We start from the raw sequence: 11,128 nt of genomic DNA, 5'->3' as shown, positions 1-11,128 counted from the left end.
TACATAGACCTCCCTCACCAAACAAGCGCTCTAGATGACGAGGACTCATCTTGTGAGAGCCTCCACTTGGATCTACTAGTGACTATGGACGCAAGCAACAAAGGCGTTTCTCCTAGGCCAGTATGCAAGGCAGACAAGCCATAGGGATGGTGCAGGCATGGATGGTGAGATGCCCCCCACATGAGCGGCCATGATCCATACATTCTACCCAAAAGTCCTCAAGCTAAAGAAGTTGGTTGGCATGGCGTACATGAGAGAGAATCATCACCAAACACAAACAATGTCTGGATGTATCCTGGGGTATTATCGCAATGGAAAGCAACCTCACCACGTCCACCAACGCTAAAGAACAGCAAGAGTAACTGGCCCAAAACCGCATGGATTTTAACAAGGTAAAATTCTCTCCTCCGCAATGATGTTGACCACAGCGGTGGCAGCCCCTCTTCCCCAAGCAGCGCGTCTTAGGCTATCTACAATGCTAGAGTACATATGGAAAAAGGAACGGTGGATGATCGTCGTAGTGATGATGGCAGCAGCAGCACTAAGCTCATGATGCCGCTTAAAGGACGGAAAGATCGCCGAATTTCTCCTACAAACCCCAGCGTGGTTAGCATCATCCTCCCACATACCCCCAATCCTCCCAACTCAAAACAAACATACCTTGTACCCAGGCACAGACCAGCGGCCCTTGCTGACCAACTTGGCAGTCTTCTCATCAATGCTCGGCTCAGCAGCAGCAACCTCATCAACAGTAAGCTCCTCAAACGGCCTGGCGCTCTCAATGTTGGCCAGCGTCTTCTCCAGGTCCTTCAGCTCTAAGTCGACCTTCTGCTTGGTCGCCTCAGCATTCTTGACGGCCTCGGCCTCGAACACATCGATCGCCTTGAGCTGGCGGGAGACGTCATAGGTGGCGGGCTTGAAGGCCGTGAAGCGCTTCTCGATCTCGTCGACGACGGCCTGGTTCTTGAGGACGGAGCGGTAGTGGGCAAAGTCGACGGTGGTGGGGAGCTCGGAAAGCTGCTGGACCTTGCGGCGGACGTCGTCGTTGCGCTTCTTGAAGGCCTGGAGGCCGGCGACCGTCTGGCCGCGCAGGCCGAGCGAGGTGGTGATCTTGGCCCAGTCGACCTTGAGAGCTGCGCTGCGCTAGAAGAGGCGAAGAGAGAAGCACAAAATTAGCTCAGCTCTGGTGTTTCGGAGGTGCTAGGTTCCCTGCTGATTTTGCCTCCGGGAGCTCCTCCCAGCAGAGGACAATGATACAACACGGCAACGGGTTCAATTGACAGAGGGAAACTTACTGCGGCCATTTTTGCGGTGGTTCTGAGATGGTCTGGAGGGGTGGAATTGCGTCGCTGTCGTTGCGTTGAGTCTGCCGAATCCAAGCAACATTTGCCGGGCGCGGAATCTCCAATCACGTGATTGCTCCACGGAATCAACGGGCAGGGCTTGTTGGCTAGCTCCGGGATCTCGCGAGCTGGCCAAGCTTGGATGGCGGGATGGAATCTGGAATGTGAACTCACTGAATGTGAGAAAACAATGCATTGACTGAGTTGGTTATATTATATTAGAGTTTTTAGGAGATGAAGCAGGTACAACAACTGAGATTGATTACTTTCGCCTACCCAATGCGTGGGCAGACATATGTTACTGTGTAGAGCTTTTTCAAGAACTGATGGCTGGTCACATATGACATTTTTAAACCAAGTCATAAAAAGGAGGCACATTTTGGCCAACGAGAAAGCTTATGCCAGAGCAGACAGCCTCAACCCCTTAGGGACGGCTGATCTTTATATTTGTTTTGCTAAAAGGACGACGCAACTCTCAACCCTAGACACTCAATGCCATGATCGAGTTGACTATGTCGTTGTCGTTCTCTTTCAGTGCCTTGATGGCCTTCTTTCTGGAGACGTTGGCCTGGGTCATGACAAGCTCGATGTCCTTGTCCTCAATGCCCTCGGCGTCGACCTCCTCGCCGTCATCCTCCTCCTCCTCCTTGGCGGCGTGGGAGTGGCCCTCGTGGGAGTGGTCGTGGCCGGCGTGGTCGTGCTCAGCGGACTGGCTGGCGAGCTGCTGGGCAGCGGCGGCCTGAGCGCTGGCGTTGAGGTCTTCAATCTTGGCCTCACCGAACACACTGTGAAACGGGGTCAGCATTCCAAGCATCGCAAACCCAACGACAAGCTGCATCGACTCCTCTACTCACATGTAGGTGTTGCTGTTGGGGGACTTGTAAACCTCGGGGTTGTTGATCACGAAGAGAATCTATACCTCCCACACCCTGGTCAGCCCACGTTCGTTTTCCCATATAACCCCGCACTTCAATTCCACGCCCAACTCAAACAGCATTCCCAATCCACAGAGGACCGTCCTTCCCTTCCCAACGTAAAACTCACGTTCTTGGGGCGGCGGAGAGTCACACGGGTGATACCGGGGACGCGGGTGAGGTGCAGCTTCTCGATGGCCTTGCGAGCCTTCTTCTCGTTGCGCGAGTGGACCATGGTGGTCGAGCCGGCGGGGAGGCTGGCATCGCCGGCCTCAACATCGGAGTCGTCGCTGGAGTCATCGAGCTCCTCGACTTGGGTCTTCTTGGTCTCCTCCTCGGGGAGTTCCTCGACACGGGGGTTGGCCATCTTGACTGCTAGTTGGTGGGTTGGACCTTGTCAGTTCTCCTCTCCTGGCTTCGCAAACTAACGCACACACAAACCACCCCCGGGAACAAGTCAAGCTGGAGCTTGAAGTGCGACCTTGGACGGTCTGTCCCGTGTAAAGGGGTCATCAAAAGACATTGGGAATCGCTTCCCGCGCTGCACTCACATTGATATCGAAACTGACGTTAACACCTGATATGCGGGGGTAGGAAGACTCTCGTCGTGGTGCGAAGAAAAGTTTCGGGTCCAATTTTCAGGTAGGGCTTGGAGCACCCGCAAGCTGCCACAAAAGACGCTAGTCCCGATTAGGTAATATGGGGATTTCGAGATTCACTCCAACTGCCTTCTCCTAACTACGGAGCTCGATTGCTCTCTTATCGCGATAGCGGATCAGGAGCTGTTATCAAGGCTTCCCTTTCGTCATGAACACATGGATGTGGAATTGAGAATTATATACAGTATTGTAGCTCAAACGTCACAAAGAATAAGAACAGAAGACGGCAGAGTGATTTTGGCAAGTGCATTGTCCTCATGTATTCTTGGGGTATTCATTTTAACGGACAGAGCTCACTGTCACCAACCTAATCCCGTAGTTTCGGCACTCGACAGTTTGCCCTCGATGGTTTGCTTGTGAGGTGGATGTCATTTTTGGCTTTTAATTCGCACTTTCCATGACGCCGGCCACAATCGTTGTTGAATGTGACATAAGAGGCCTTCCGAAATAGACGCAGTGAATAACTCAGCAAATCCGTGTTGTGCTGAACCCTTATGCTGACCCTCCCAGAAATCCCATCTTTTCCTCCCCCAGAGAACCATGCCGAACCAAACGCTTCCCATCTACCAAGACGCCCATTCCCAACGCTTAAGCCGAGGACTTGATCTTGGCGAGAGCCTTGCGCTCCTCGAACCTTCTCTGCTTCTTCAACCGCATAACCTTGAAGCGGTCAAAGTCGGTAAGGGCCTGGCGCTTCTCCTGCTTCTCCTGCTTCTTGGCCCAGTTGGTGGCAGCCCACTTGGCGTCAACGCCGGCAGCCTCCCAGGCCTTCTTGACGGTACCTGTCCGGGCACCGCGGGGGAGCTTATCGATGACGATGGGGGTTAGGAGGGTGTTGGCGAAAGAGACCTCGCCGCGGGGGGTGACGAGCTTCTCGTTGGAGGAGGGGCCGTCGACCAAAGCCTGAAGTCCACTGTTTTAGTTCTCTCTGTCCAATTTCACGATTCACTTCATCGTAGATATCGCCATTCGGTGCTCGGCGTCCACTCGGTGGGTTGGGTTCAAACATACGCGCTTGTGGTCGATGATCTCGACGATAGCAGCGAGGCTGCCGCTCTCAAGCTTGAGAACACGGCCAACCTCTACGCGGCGCCACGCTGTCGCTCCGATGTTGAGTTCCGCCATTTTGGTCGACTGTCTGGTGATGCTGTCGTGTTAGTAAGGTCGGTCCAGCAGGGTGCTTGGAGAAGTGCGAAAAGCGAAAATGAAGAGGAAAAAGCAGGAGGGTCGTGGACAATTACAGTAGGCAGGGAAATGGGGTCGCGCGTACCTTTGATGCTGTGTCCGGGGCCGTCAAAGATTCGAAGTCGCTACCATGCACCGATATCGAGACCAAATTTTGTGTGCGTTGGTAATTGGCAGGGCTCGTGGAAATTTTGCGGAATGAGTTGGTGCCGGTTCCGACCACTCGTGTGCTGGCGCTTGAGCCACAGGGCGGGGCAATTTGGGGCTAGGTGGTCGTGGCAATTGTGGCTTGCCGGCACTAGGCCCCACTCCGTTTTTGACGACACCTCTTGCCAGTCCGGGCCATCCATCTCATTCTCGGGACCGCAACTTGGTTCAATTCTCCAATCTTTCGGCCTTATAATCTCGACCCAATCGGTTCCCCCCCCAGAGAATGGCTATTACGAGCGATTCAACAGCCTAGGCTTTAGCAGGCAAGACTCATTGGGCGAACATCCAGTTGGCAAGAATGAGCTTGGCGATGCCAAGCCATTCGGTCTTAGACGTGGACAGTGATACAACCCATCCATTTTCTTGTCCCATCTCAAGTTCTCCGATCTCCAACGAGCAAACCATGGTTTGCTCATTCTCGTGTCTGTAGCGAGCGACAATCACCTCACCCATCATGCCATTGGCGTGCTGTTGTCTTCCGCGGAACAAGCCCGCTTACACCTGTCTCAAGAGGTGTGGTAGGTTCCCAGCTTCGGGTGTAATGGACCGAGAGAGGAGGTCCGTATCCCGGGCTGTCCTCCTCTTCGGCGTCCGATTTCACAACCACCGAAGGCTGTCCTGCGGCATGCAAGCCGCAGTGATTGTCAACACTCCCCGACCTATTCCCGGTATCTGGTCAAGTCACTTGACCCGTCGTAGTGGTTAAGCTACCAGTCTCTTTGGAGTTAGGAGTTGGAAGGAGTAGGATGGACTTGAAAGTACCAGTCCCAAAGAGATGGCATATGCATGCGATCTGCAGTGTCATAACTCGCTATCTTGACCACTGCATCGGGTCATCCCTGTCCGCATCTCAGTCCCAATCCCCATGAGCTTGTTTCCATACTTTCGACCTACACCTAACCGCTGTTTCCAGATTGTTTGCGAGATTTTCAACATGTTTCCTGTTCTTCAACGCCGCGGATGATGACAAAATGATAAGACCCGGGGAGGGCAAGTGCAACGCTGAGTCCTGTGCAATTGGGCAGGTCTGGTCTGGAGATCCCCATGAGGCACATATCACGGGGTTGGGGGGGTGCCCACCACGGCGGAAGAAGAAAGCTTATTTCTCTCTCCCACTGACGTGAAGGGCTTTGAAAAGGCTTGTTTAATGTGTCTTGTCACATTTGTGAAGCCTCTCAGACTCTCGTGCAGCAACCCTCTTCAACTAAGTTTCGAACATGCTCATCTGCCTGGCGTAACACTCCTCTTCCGCCTATATAAGTCCCGGGTCCCTTACCTCTTCTAACATTCCGATTATCGTCAGACGAACTACGAAATCATCAACCATCTTTCTGGACCCACAGCTTTCCTGCAGCCGTTGAGCTCCACTCGCATCAAAGCCTGGAACCCTGGTCATCAGCAAAATTCCATCTCCACCTGCCGAAGCTACGGACTTACAATAAGTTACGACAGTACCTCAATCAGCATGGCCCAACCAATGGGCTTGACGCTCGATGATATTGTCTTCGACGAAGCCACGCCGGAGCAGCAGCGCATTGCTCTTGAACTAAGAGCTGAAGCCTACCCTTATCCTCACGAATTCATCGAGCGCGAGCGTCACCTCACACAACATGAGCTTACTCGCTCTGACTGTCGACAGTGGGTCCTCTATCTCAAGGGATACCCAAGACAGATCATCGCGAGCTGTGAAGCTATACGCCAAAAGATCCTCGTCTCCGATGGAACTGCTAGGGAGTCATATGGTTACACCATCCGACACGTCTTCACAACACCGGTTTGGCGTCGATTAGGCATGGCTGCGTATCTGCTCCGCTATGTGAAGGAGCGGATGGACGAAGACAGTGAATGCAGCGTGTTCTTCAGCGACAGCGGAAGGGAATATTATACCGGTCTTGGATGGTTGGCATACCAGGGAAAGCAAGCTAACCTCATCCTGCTTTCCCTGCCGCAATCGCCCCCCCTCACGCCTATCGACTCACCACCACAGAGCCCAGGAGAGGGACCACGGCCCCGAGCCCCATCGTTCTCATATCGGCCTACAGGGTGCGCTGATGCTGTCACGGTAGACCTTCTTCGGCTCGAGGATCTCCCTTTGCTTTGCAAGCGAGACAACTACCAGCTCAGCGCTCGCTTCAGAGACATGCCGTCCGGCAAAAAGACGCATGTAGCCTTTGCCCCAACCTATGCCCGTCTAGAATGGCAGCTTGCCCGCGCTGAATTTGACGCGGTGAAAATGACGGGGAAGACGATCACTTACAAGGGCGCCAAGACGGGCAACTCGAGGAGCTGGTTATACTGGGCGCATGATATCCCAGCCAAGAAACTTCGAATTCTGAGAATTGTGCATGGAGTGGAGTGCCAGACTAAGGCTCAGAAAGTCGCCGATACGCAGGTTCTCCTTGAAGCAGCCCTGGCCGAGGCAAAAGAATGGGGGCTACCCAGAGTCGTGCTTTGGAACCCAGATGAGGACGTGATTACGGGGTGCAAAGCAGTTGGGAACAGGAACACGGCGAGCGTAAAGGTTGTTTTTTATCAGCAAATGGGTGGTTGTGTACCGAGCTTGCGGTGGAAGCCCTCGGAGCCGGGTGTGCCAGTACGAGTGATTGAGTGGGAGGACAATTACGCATATTGCTTGCCTTGAGGTTTGCGTGATATGGCGTTGGTTGGCGTTTGCTATCAGTTGTTGAGATGGCTTGTGCGGATAATGAGATACCTAAGAATGAACTCCTGTGACACAGGTGAGAAATGAGAGATAGCATGGTGCTTACCAATTAAACTAAGGCTGGAAACGTTAATTCCACATGGTCTCCTCCGCTGTGATGCTGTGGAACTTTGCGAGTTATGAGGGGGTTGGGTCAAGGCTGGTGACATGTGAAAAGACTGGGTGATCCAGGTCTGCGTTGTTTCGTATCGTGTCCGTGATCGAGGAATCCGTTGATGGTCCAGTCATTCTACATATATTTCCCTCGATTGAGGTAGATCGATGCCATCTGCAGAGCTGTGACTGATCGAGAGTCGTTGATGTTGCACCACCAGATGAAGAGGAGACCCAAAAGGGCGGGGGGCTTGCCGAGAGTGTGGGGCGGGCCAAGCCTGTCAAAACAAGAGACACACCCCAGGGGTGTAAGGAGTCCTCTCGAATTTGAACAGGGTCCAGGCTCGGGAGTTGCAGTCTCCCATTTGCGAGCGGCGGCAACAAACTGACCTATTTCCTCCTAACCAAACTCCTAGAAACAGGGGAAGTATGCAATGATTGACCGACGATAGCTTTATTTTTGTGTGCCGAGCGACGAATACCCCGATCTTCCTGAGCCGATGAACACGACAGGATTTCTTTGTTAAGCGTCGTCGACTTCCAAGATGCGTCCCCTCCAGCCGCTGAACATAACGAATGTGGGCGCCCGAGACCAACAGACGTTTCTGTCGCCGTCCGATTACGACGCCGATGCGATTTCGATCCGCAGCGATCAGGACACGGATAGTGAGGATGACGAGAGGCAGATGCGAGCGAGGAACAGTCGCGAGTTGAGGGCGCACGACAGGCTGGTGCTGATGGAGGAGGAGGAGCTTGGCCAGTTGGTGACTGAGACACGGAGGAAGAAGGAGAGGGAGAGGAGGGGTTCTGGATTGCCGTTGCCGATACCGAATCCGTTGACGTTGTTTTCGAGGAGGCTGAGCGATGCTTCGAGATCGAGGTCGGCGAGTCCGTCATTTCACTCGGCTGAGTCGGTTGATGGGAATGATGGGGGGGAGAGGAGGTCGAAGAGAAAAGCAAGGAGGAAGGCGAAGAAGGACCGGTTGCTGGCTGAGGCGCAACATGGTGAGGATGGGGAGTTGATGTATGAAATGGAAGAGGGGGGGGTGAAGAGTGGGAGCGATACTGGGGAAAGCAGTGATCGGGATGACAGCGATGAGGTGGACAGGAAGAATCTCTTGCACATGGGTGCTGTGAAAGCGAAGAGAAGGAGGAACTGTTGTTGCTGGGGCCTACTTTATGCACTCATAATTGTTGGCTTTGGGATTCTGGTTTTGGTGGCTTGGAAGTTGTCAATTGAGAAGAAGGCAACGGCACAAACCGCAGCGAAACTTGTCAGCAACGGCACGGCTCTGTTCGCTCCTACGACCATTATCATCAGTTTAGACGGATTTCGCGCCGATTTTGTTGACAGGGGTTTGACACCGAGGCTCAATGCCTTTGTCAAAGAGGGTGTATCACCACGCTATATGCTGCCGTCTTTTCCCAGCGTCACCTTTCCTAATCATTACACCTTGGTCACTGGGCTGTACCCTGAGGCTCATGGGGTGGTTGGCAACTCCTTCTGGGATCCCGATCTCAAAGAGGAATTCTACTACACTGATCCTAAAAGAAGCCTGGATCCAAAATGGTGGAAGGGTGAGCCGTTCTGGGTGACAGCTCAGAAGCAAGGCCTCAAGACTGCGATACATATGTGGCCTGGGAGCGAAGCTCACATTCTCAACACGAACCCTACCTACATGGACAAGTACAACGGAAAGGAGAAGCTGTCCAAGAAAGTCGACCGGGTTCTTGAGTTCCTGGATATGCCGGATGATGAGCGCCCACAAGTGATCGCGGCGTACATTCCTAATGTTGATGCGGTTGGGCACACATTTGGTCCCAACAGTACCGAAATTCAGCTTACAATTGGCAAGGTCGACAAGATGCTAGACCACATCTTTAAGGGGCTGGAGGAACGACGCTTGACAAATATTGTCAATGTCATTGTCGTTTCTGACCATGGCATGGCAACCACCGATATAACACGCGTTGTGCAATTGGAGGATCTTGTCGATGTCAGCAAGATCGAACACACCGACGGATGGCCGCTGGTTGGTTTGAGACCGAAGAATCCCAATGATCTTCAGGAGATTCACGCACAGTTGGTTGAGAGGACCAAGGCGAACTCGAATCTCGACGTGTACCTCAGGGATATGGACATGCCTGAGAGATGGCATTTCTCCCGGAATGACCGCATTGCTCCTTTATGGATCGTGCCCAAGACTGGGTGGGCGCTTGTGAAGATGGAGGAGATGAATCTGAAAGAAGCACAAGCGAAGGGTACTGTCTATGCGCCACGCGGCCTACACGGGTACGATAACGAACACCCTCTAATGAGGGCGTTGTTTGTCGCCCGGGGCCCTGCTTTCCCTCACCAGCCAAATAGTGAGGTTGAGGTTTTTCGTGAGTAGCATGATTTTTTTTTTCGCTTTCTTGAATCTTGAACTAACCACCTGGCAGAAAACATCAATGTCTATAACATGCTCTGTGATTCAGTTGGGATCACCCCTGCGCCAAACAACGGCACCCTTAGGCTTCCTCTGAAGCCGATTGGTCTGCACAGCGATCACGAATTTGATTCGCCTGCTGAGTCGAGCACCCAAACGCGTGTGTTGTCAAGTTCAACATCGGCGAAGCCTGTCATGGTCAACCCAGTCACAGCCAGTGCTCCTTTGGTTGCTCCAACAGCAACAGTGACAAAGACGGTTGAGAAAACTATCGAGGTTGACAAGCCGACAGCGCAGCCCTCTTCGGATCCCTCAGGCGATGACGAGGGCGATGATGGCAAGTCCCCTCTGGACAAAGTAGGTGACTCGGTCAAAGGGTTTTGGGACTGGTTTTCTGGAAAGGTCTCGCATTGGTGGGACAAAGTCTCCAACGGCGGTGATGGCGAGAGTGAGAAGCCTCCCGAACACCCCAACGAGTAATCACAGGTGTGGCTTGGGGGAAAGGTTGTATAATGTTGTCTTTTGACACGTGCTTGCATAGAGGCTCATTGCATCAGGCCGGTCGTTTTGGGTATTTTTGAAGGAGTTACCAGGAGTTGGAAATTAAATTGCCTTGGCCTCCTAGCTGTACTAAGGTTGCTCTGAAGAGCAGCTAGGTTTGGCCGTATATTTCGTGTCGTTTAGTAATACCTAGTAGTTGACACGTTGATGTCTACCAGTTATCCGATTCGGTCTGAACTCGAATGCCTCATGGGAGGCTGAGTGAAGCGTGTTCAGTTTTTTGTTTCTTTTTGTTGCCGGTAGCGTGTTTGCTGTGTAACGTGCCAACACATGGCCCATTTATTTATAGTTGCGTTTTCTCCCTCCATGTTATCTCCCTCCATGTTATCTCCCTCCATGTTTTCTCGAGGTTCTCCATTCCTGATATTAACGGCAGGTAACTTTGGAAGGAACTATCTCCTTGCTATATCAGATGGATGTTTGAAGACGTCAAAGTCGTACGAGCTCCAAGCCAAGAGATTTTGTTTCGACAAGACTTCAGCTGAATCCCTGCAGATGTGCCTGCTGGGTCTCCACTTTTGTTTTGCGGCAGTGGAGCGGACACCACTGAAAGACGGGGGTATTGTGGGGGCTGATCAAGGATTGCCCCACTATCTGCCTGGTTGATTAGAGCGCGCCCCGGTGTTGTTGCAACATGGAATTCGAGAAACTCAGTGCTGGGCCCGACAAATCCTGTGCCGAGCCTCTCAGTCGTCACCAAGCATGCATGCAACATTGCAGAAAGAGCAGTAATAATCGCGAGGTCCAGGTATCCTATCCTATCCATCCTCTGCGCGCTGCTGAGCTCAGAGAGGTAAGCCTGACCTTTTCAAGTTTCCAGCTCTCAACAGCCCCCCAAAAGGCGGCCAATTCTCCAGCTAGCTTTTGTCGCACAATCCCAAATCCCATTGACCGTCAATCAATCTTTTCCTCCCTTCCGCATCCCGTCTTCTGCCAGTGCCTGCCTGCCCAACTGACTGAAACCAGCAAAGGCGCGCCAAGTTGAAGTTGCAGTAAGAAAAGACGATCACTG

General features: G+C 52.7%; 6 protein-coding genes across 6 annotated transcripts; 3 read left to right on the top strand and 3 right to left on the bottom strand.

Annotated features, from left to right (window-relative positions):
- Positions 1–295: 295 nt before the first annotated feature.
- ATP7 (ATP synthase d subunit) lies at positions 296–1,304 on the bottom strand (the record flags this gene model as incomplete). Its single annotated transcript, XM_062874713.1, has 3 exons — positions 296–589; positions 661–1,143; positions 1,296–1,304. 3 exons carry the CDS (start codon positions 1,302–1,304, stop codon positions 560–562), a joined length of 522 nt encoding a protein of 173 aa, XP_062737885.1. The 3' UTR covers positions 296–559.
- A 520-nt stretch (positions 1,305–1,824) lies between these two features.
- On the bottom strand, positions 1,825–2,624 carry EGD2 (GAL4 enhancer protein; the record flags this gene model as incomplete). The annotated part of the gene is made up of 3 exons (XM_062874712.1): positions 1,825–2,128; positions 2,198–2,256; positions 2,388–2,624. 3 exons carry the CDS (start codon positions 2,622–2,624, stop codon positions 1,825–1,827), a joined length of 600 nt encoding a protein of 199 aa, XP_062737884.1.
- An 880-nt stretch (positions 2,625–3,504) lies between these two features.
- On the bottom strand, positions 3,505–4,667 carry QC761_114350 (uncharacterized protein; the record flags this gene model as incomplete). Its single annotated transcript, XM_062874711.1, has 3 exons — positions 4,187–4,667; positions 3,928–4,054; positions 3,505–3,819 (listed from the first exon to the last, which is right to left on the bottom strand). Exons 2-3 carry the CDS (start codon positions 4,039–4,041, stop codon positions 3,505–3,507), a joined length of 429 nt encoding a protein of 142 aa, XP_062737883.1. The 5' UTR covers positions 4,042–4,054; positions 4,187–4,667.
- Positions 4,668–5,776: 1,109 nt separating this feature from the next.
- QC761_114340 (uncharacterized protein) lies at positions 5,777–6,952 on the top strand (the record flags this gene model as incomplete). Its single annotated transcript, XM_062874710.1, has 1 exon — positions 5,777–6,952. One exon carries the CDS (start codon positions 5,777–5,779, stop codon positions 6,950–6,952), a length of 1,176 nt encoding a protein of 391 aa, XP_062737882.1.
- Positions 6,953–7,234: 282 nt separating this feature from the next.
- On the top strand, positions 7,235–10,325 carry QC761_114330 (uncharacterized protein). The gene is made up of 2 exons (XM_062874709.1): positions 7,235–9,511; positions 9,569–10,325. Exons 1-2 carry the CDS (start codon positions 7,672–7,674, stop codon positions 10,033–10,035), a joined length of 2,307 nt encoding a protein of 768 aa, XP_062737881.1. The 5' UTR covers positions 7,235–7,671; the 3' UTR covers positions 10,036–10,325.
- Positions 10,326–10,750: 425 nt separating this feature from the next.
- On the top strand, positions 10,751–11,112 carry QC761_0015860 (uncharacterized protein; the record flags this gene model as incomplete). Its single annotated transcript, XM_062872004.1, has 2 exons — positions 10,751–10,909; positions 11,083–11,112. 2 exons carry the CDS (start codon positions 10,751–10,753, stop codon positions 11,110–11,112), a joined length of 189 nt encoding a protein of 62 aa, XP_062737880.1.
- Between the last annotated feature and the right edge of the window lie 16 nt (positions 11,113–11,128).

The sequence above is a fragment of the Podospora bellae-mahoneyi genome (genome assembly GCF_035222275.1).
Source record: "Podospora bellae-mahoneyi strain CBS 112042 chromosome 1 map unlocalized CBS112042p_1, whole genome shotgun sequence".
Classification (NCBI taxonomy): Eukaryota; Fungi; Ascomycota; class Sordariomycetes; order Sordariales; family Podosporaceae; genus Podospora; species Podospora bellae-mahoneyi.
The sequence above is the reverse complement of the archived record's forward strand: the minus strand, read 5'-3'. Positions and strand labels throughout refer to the sequence as shown.

Excerpts from the sequence above, each read along its gene's own strand:
- QC761_114330 (XM_062874709.1), top strand. The coding sequence starts at position 7,672 with ATGCGTCCCCTCCAGCCGCTGAACATAACGAATGTGGGCGCCCGAGAC. Across the intron at positions 9,512-9,568 it reads TAGTGAGGTTGAGGTTTTTC|AAAACATCAATGTCTATAAC; the intron begins GTGAGTAGCATG and ends ACCACCTGGCAG.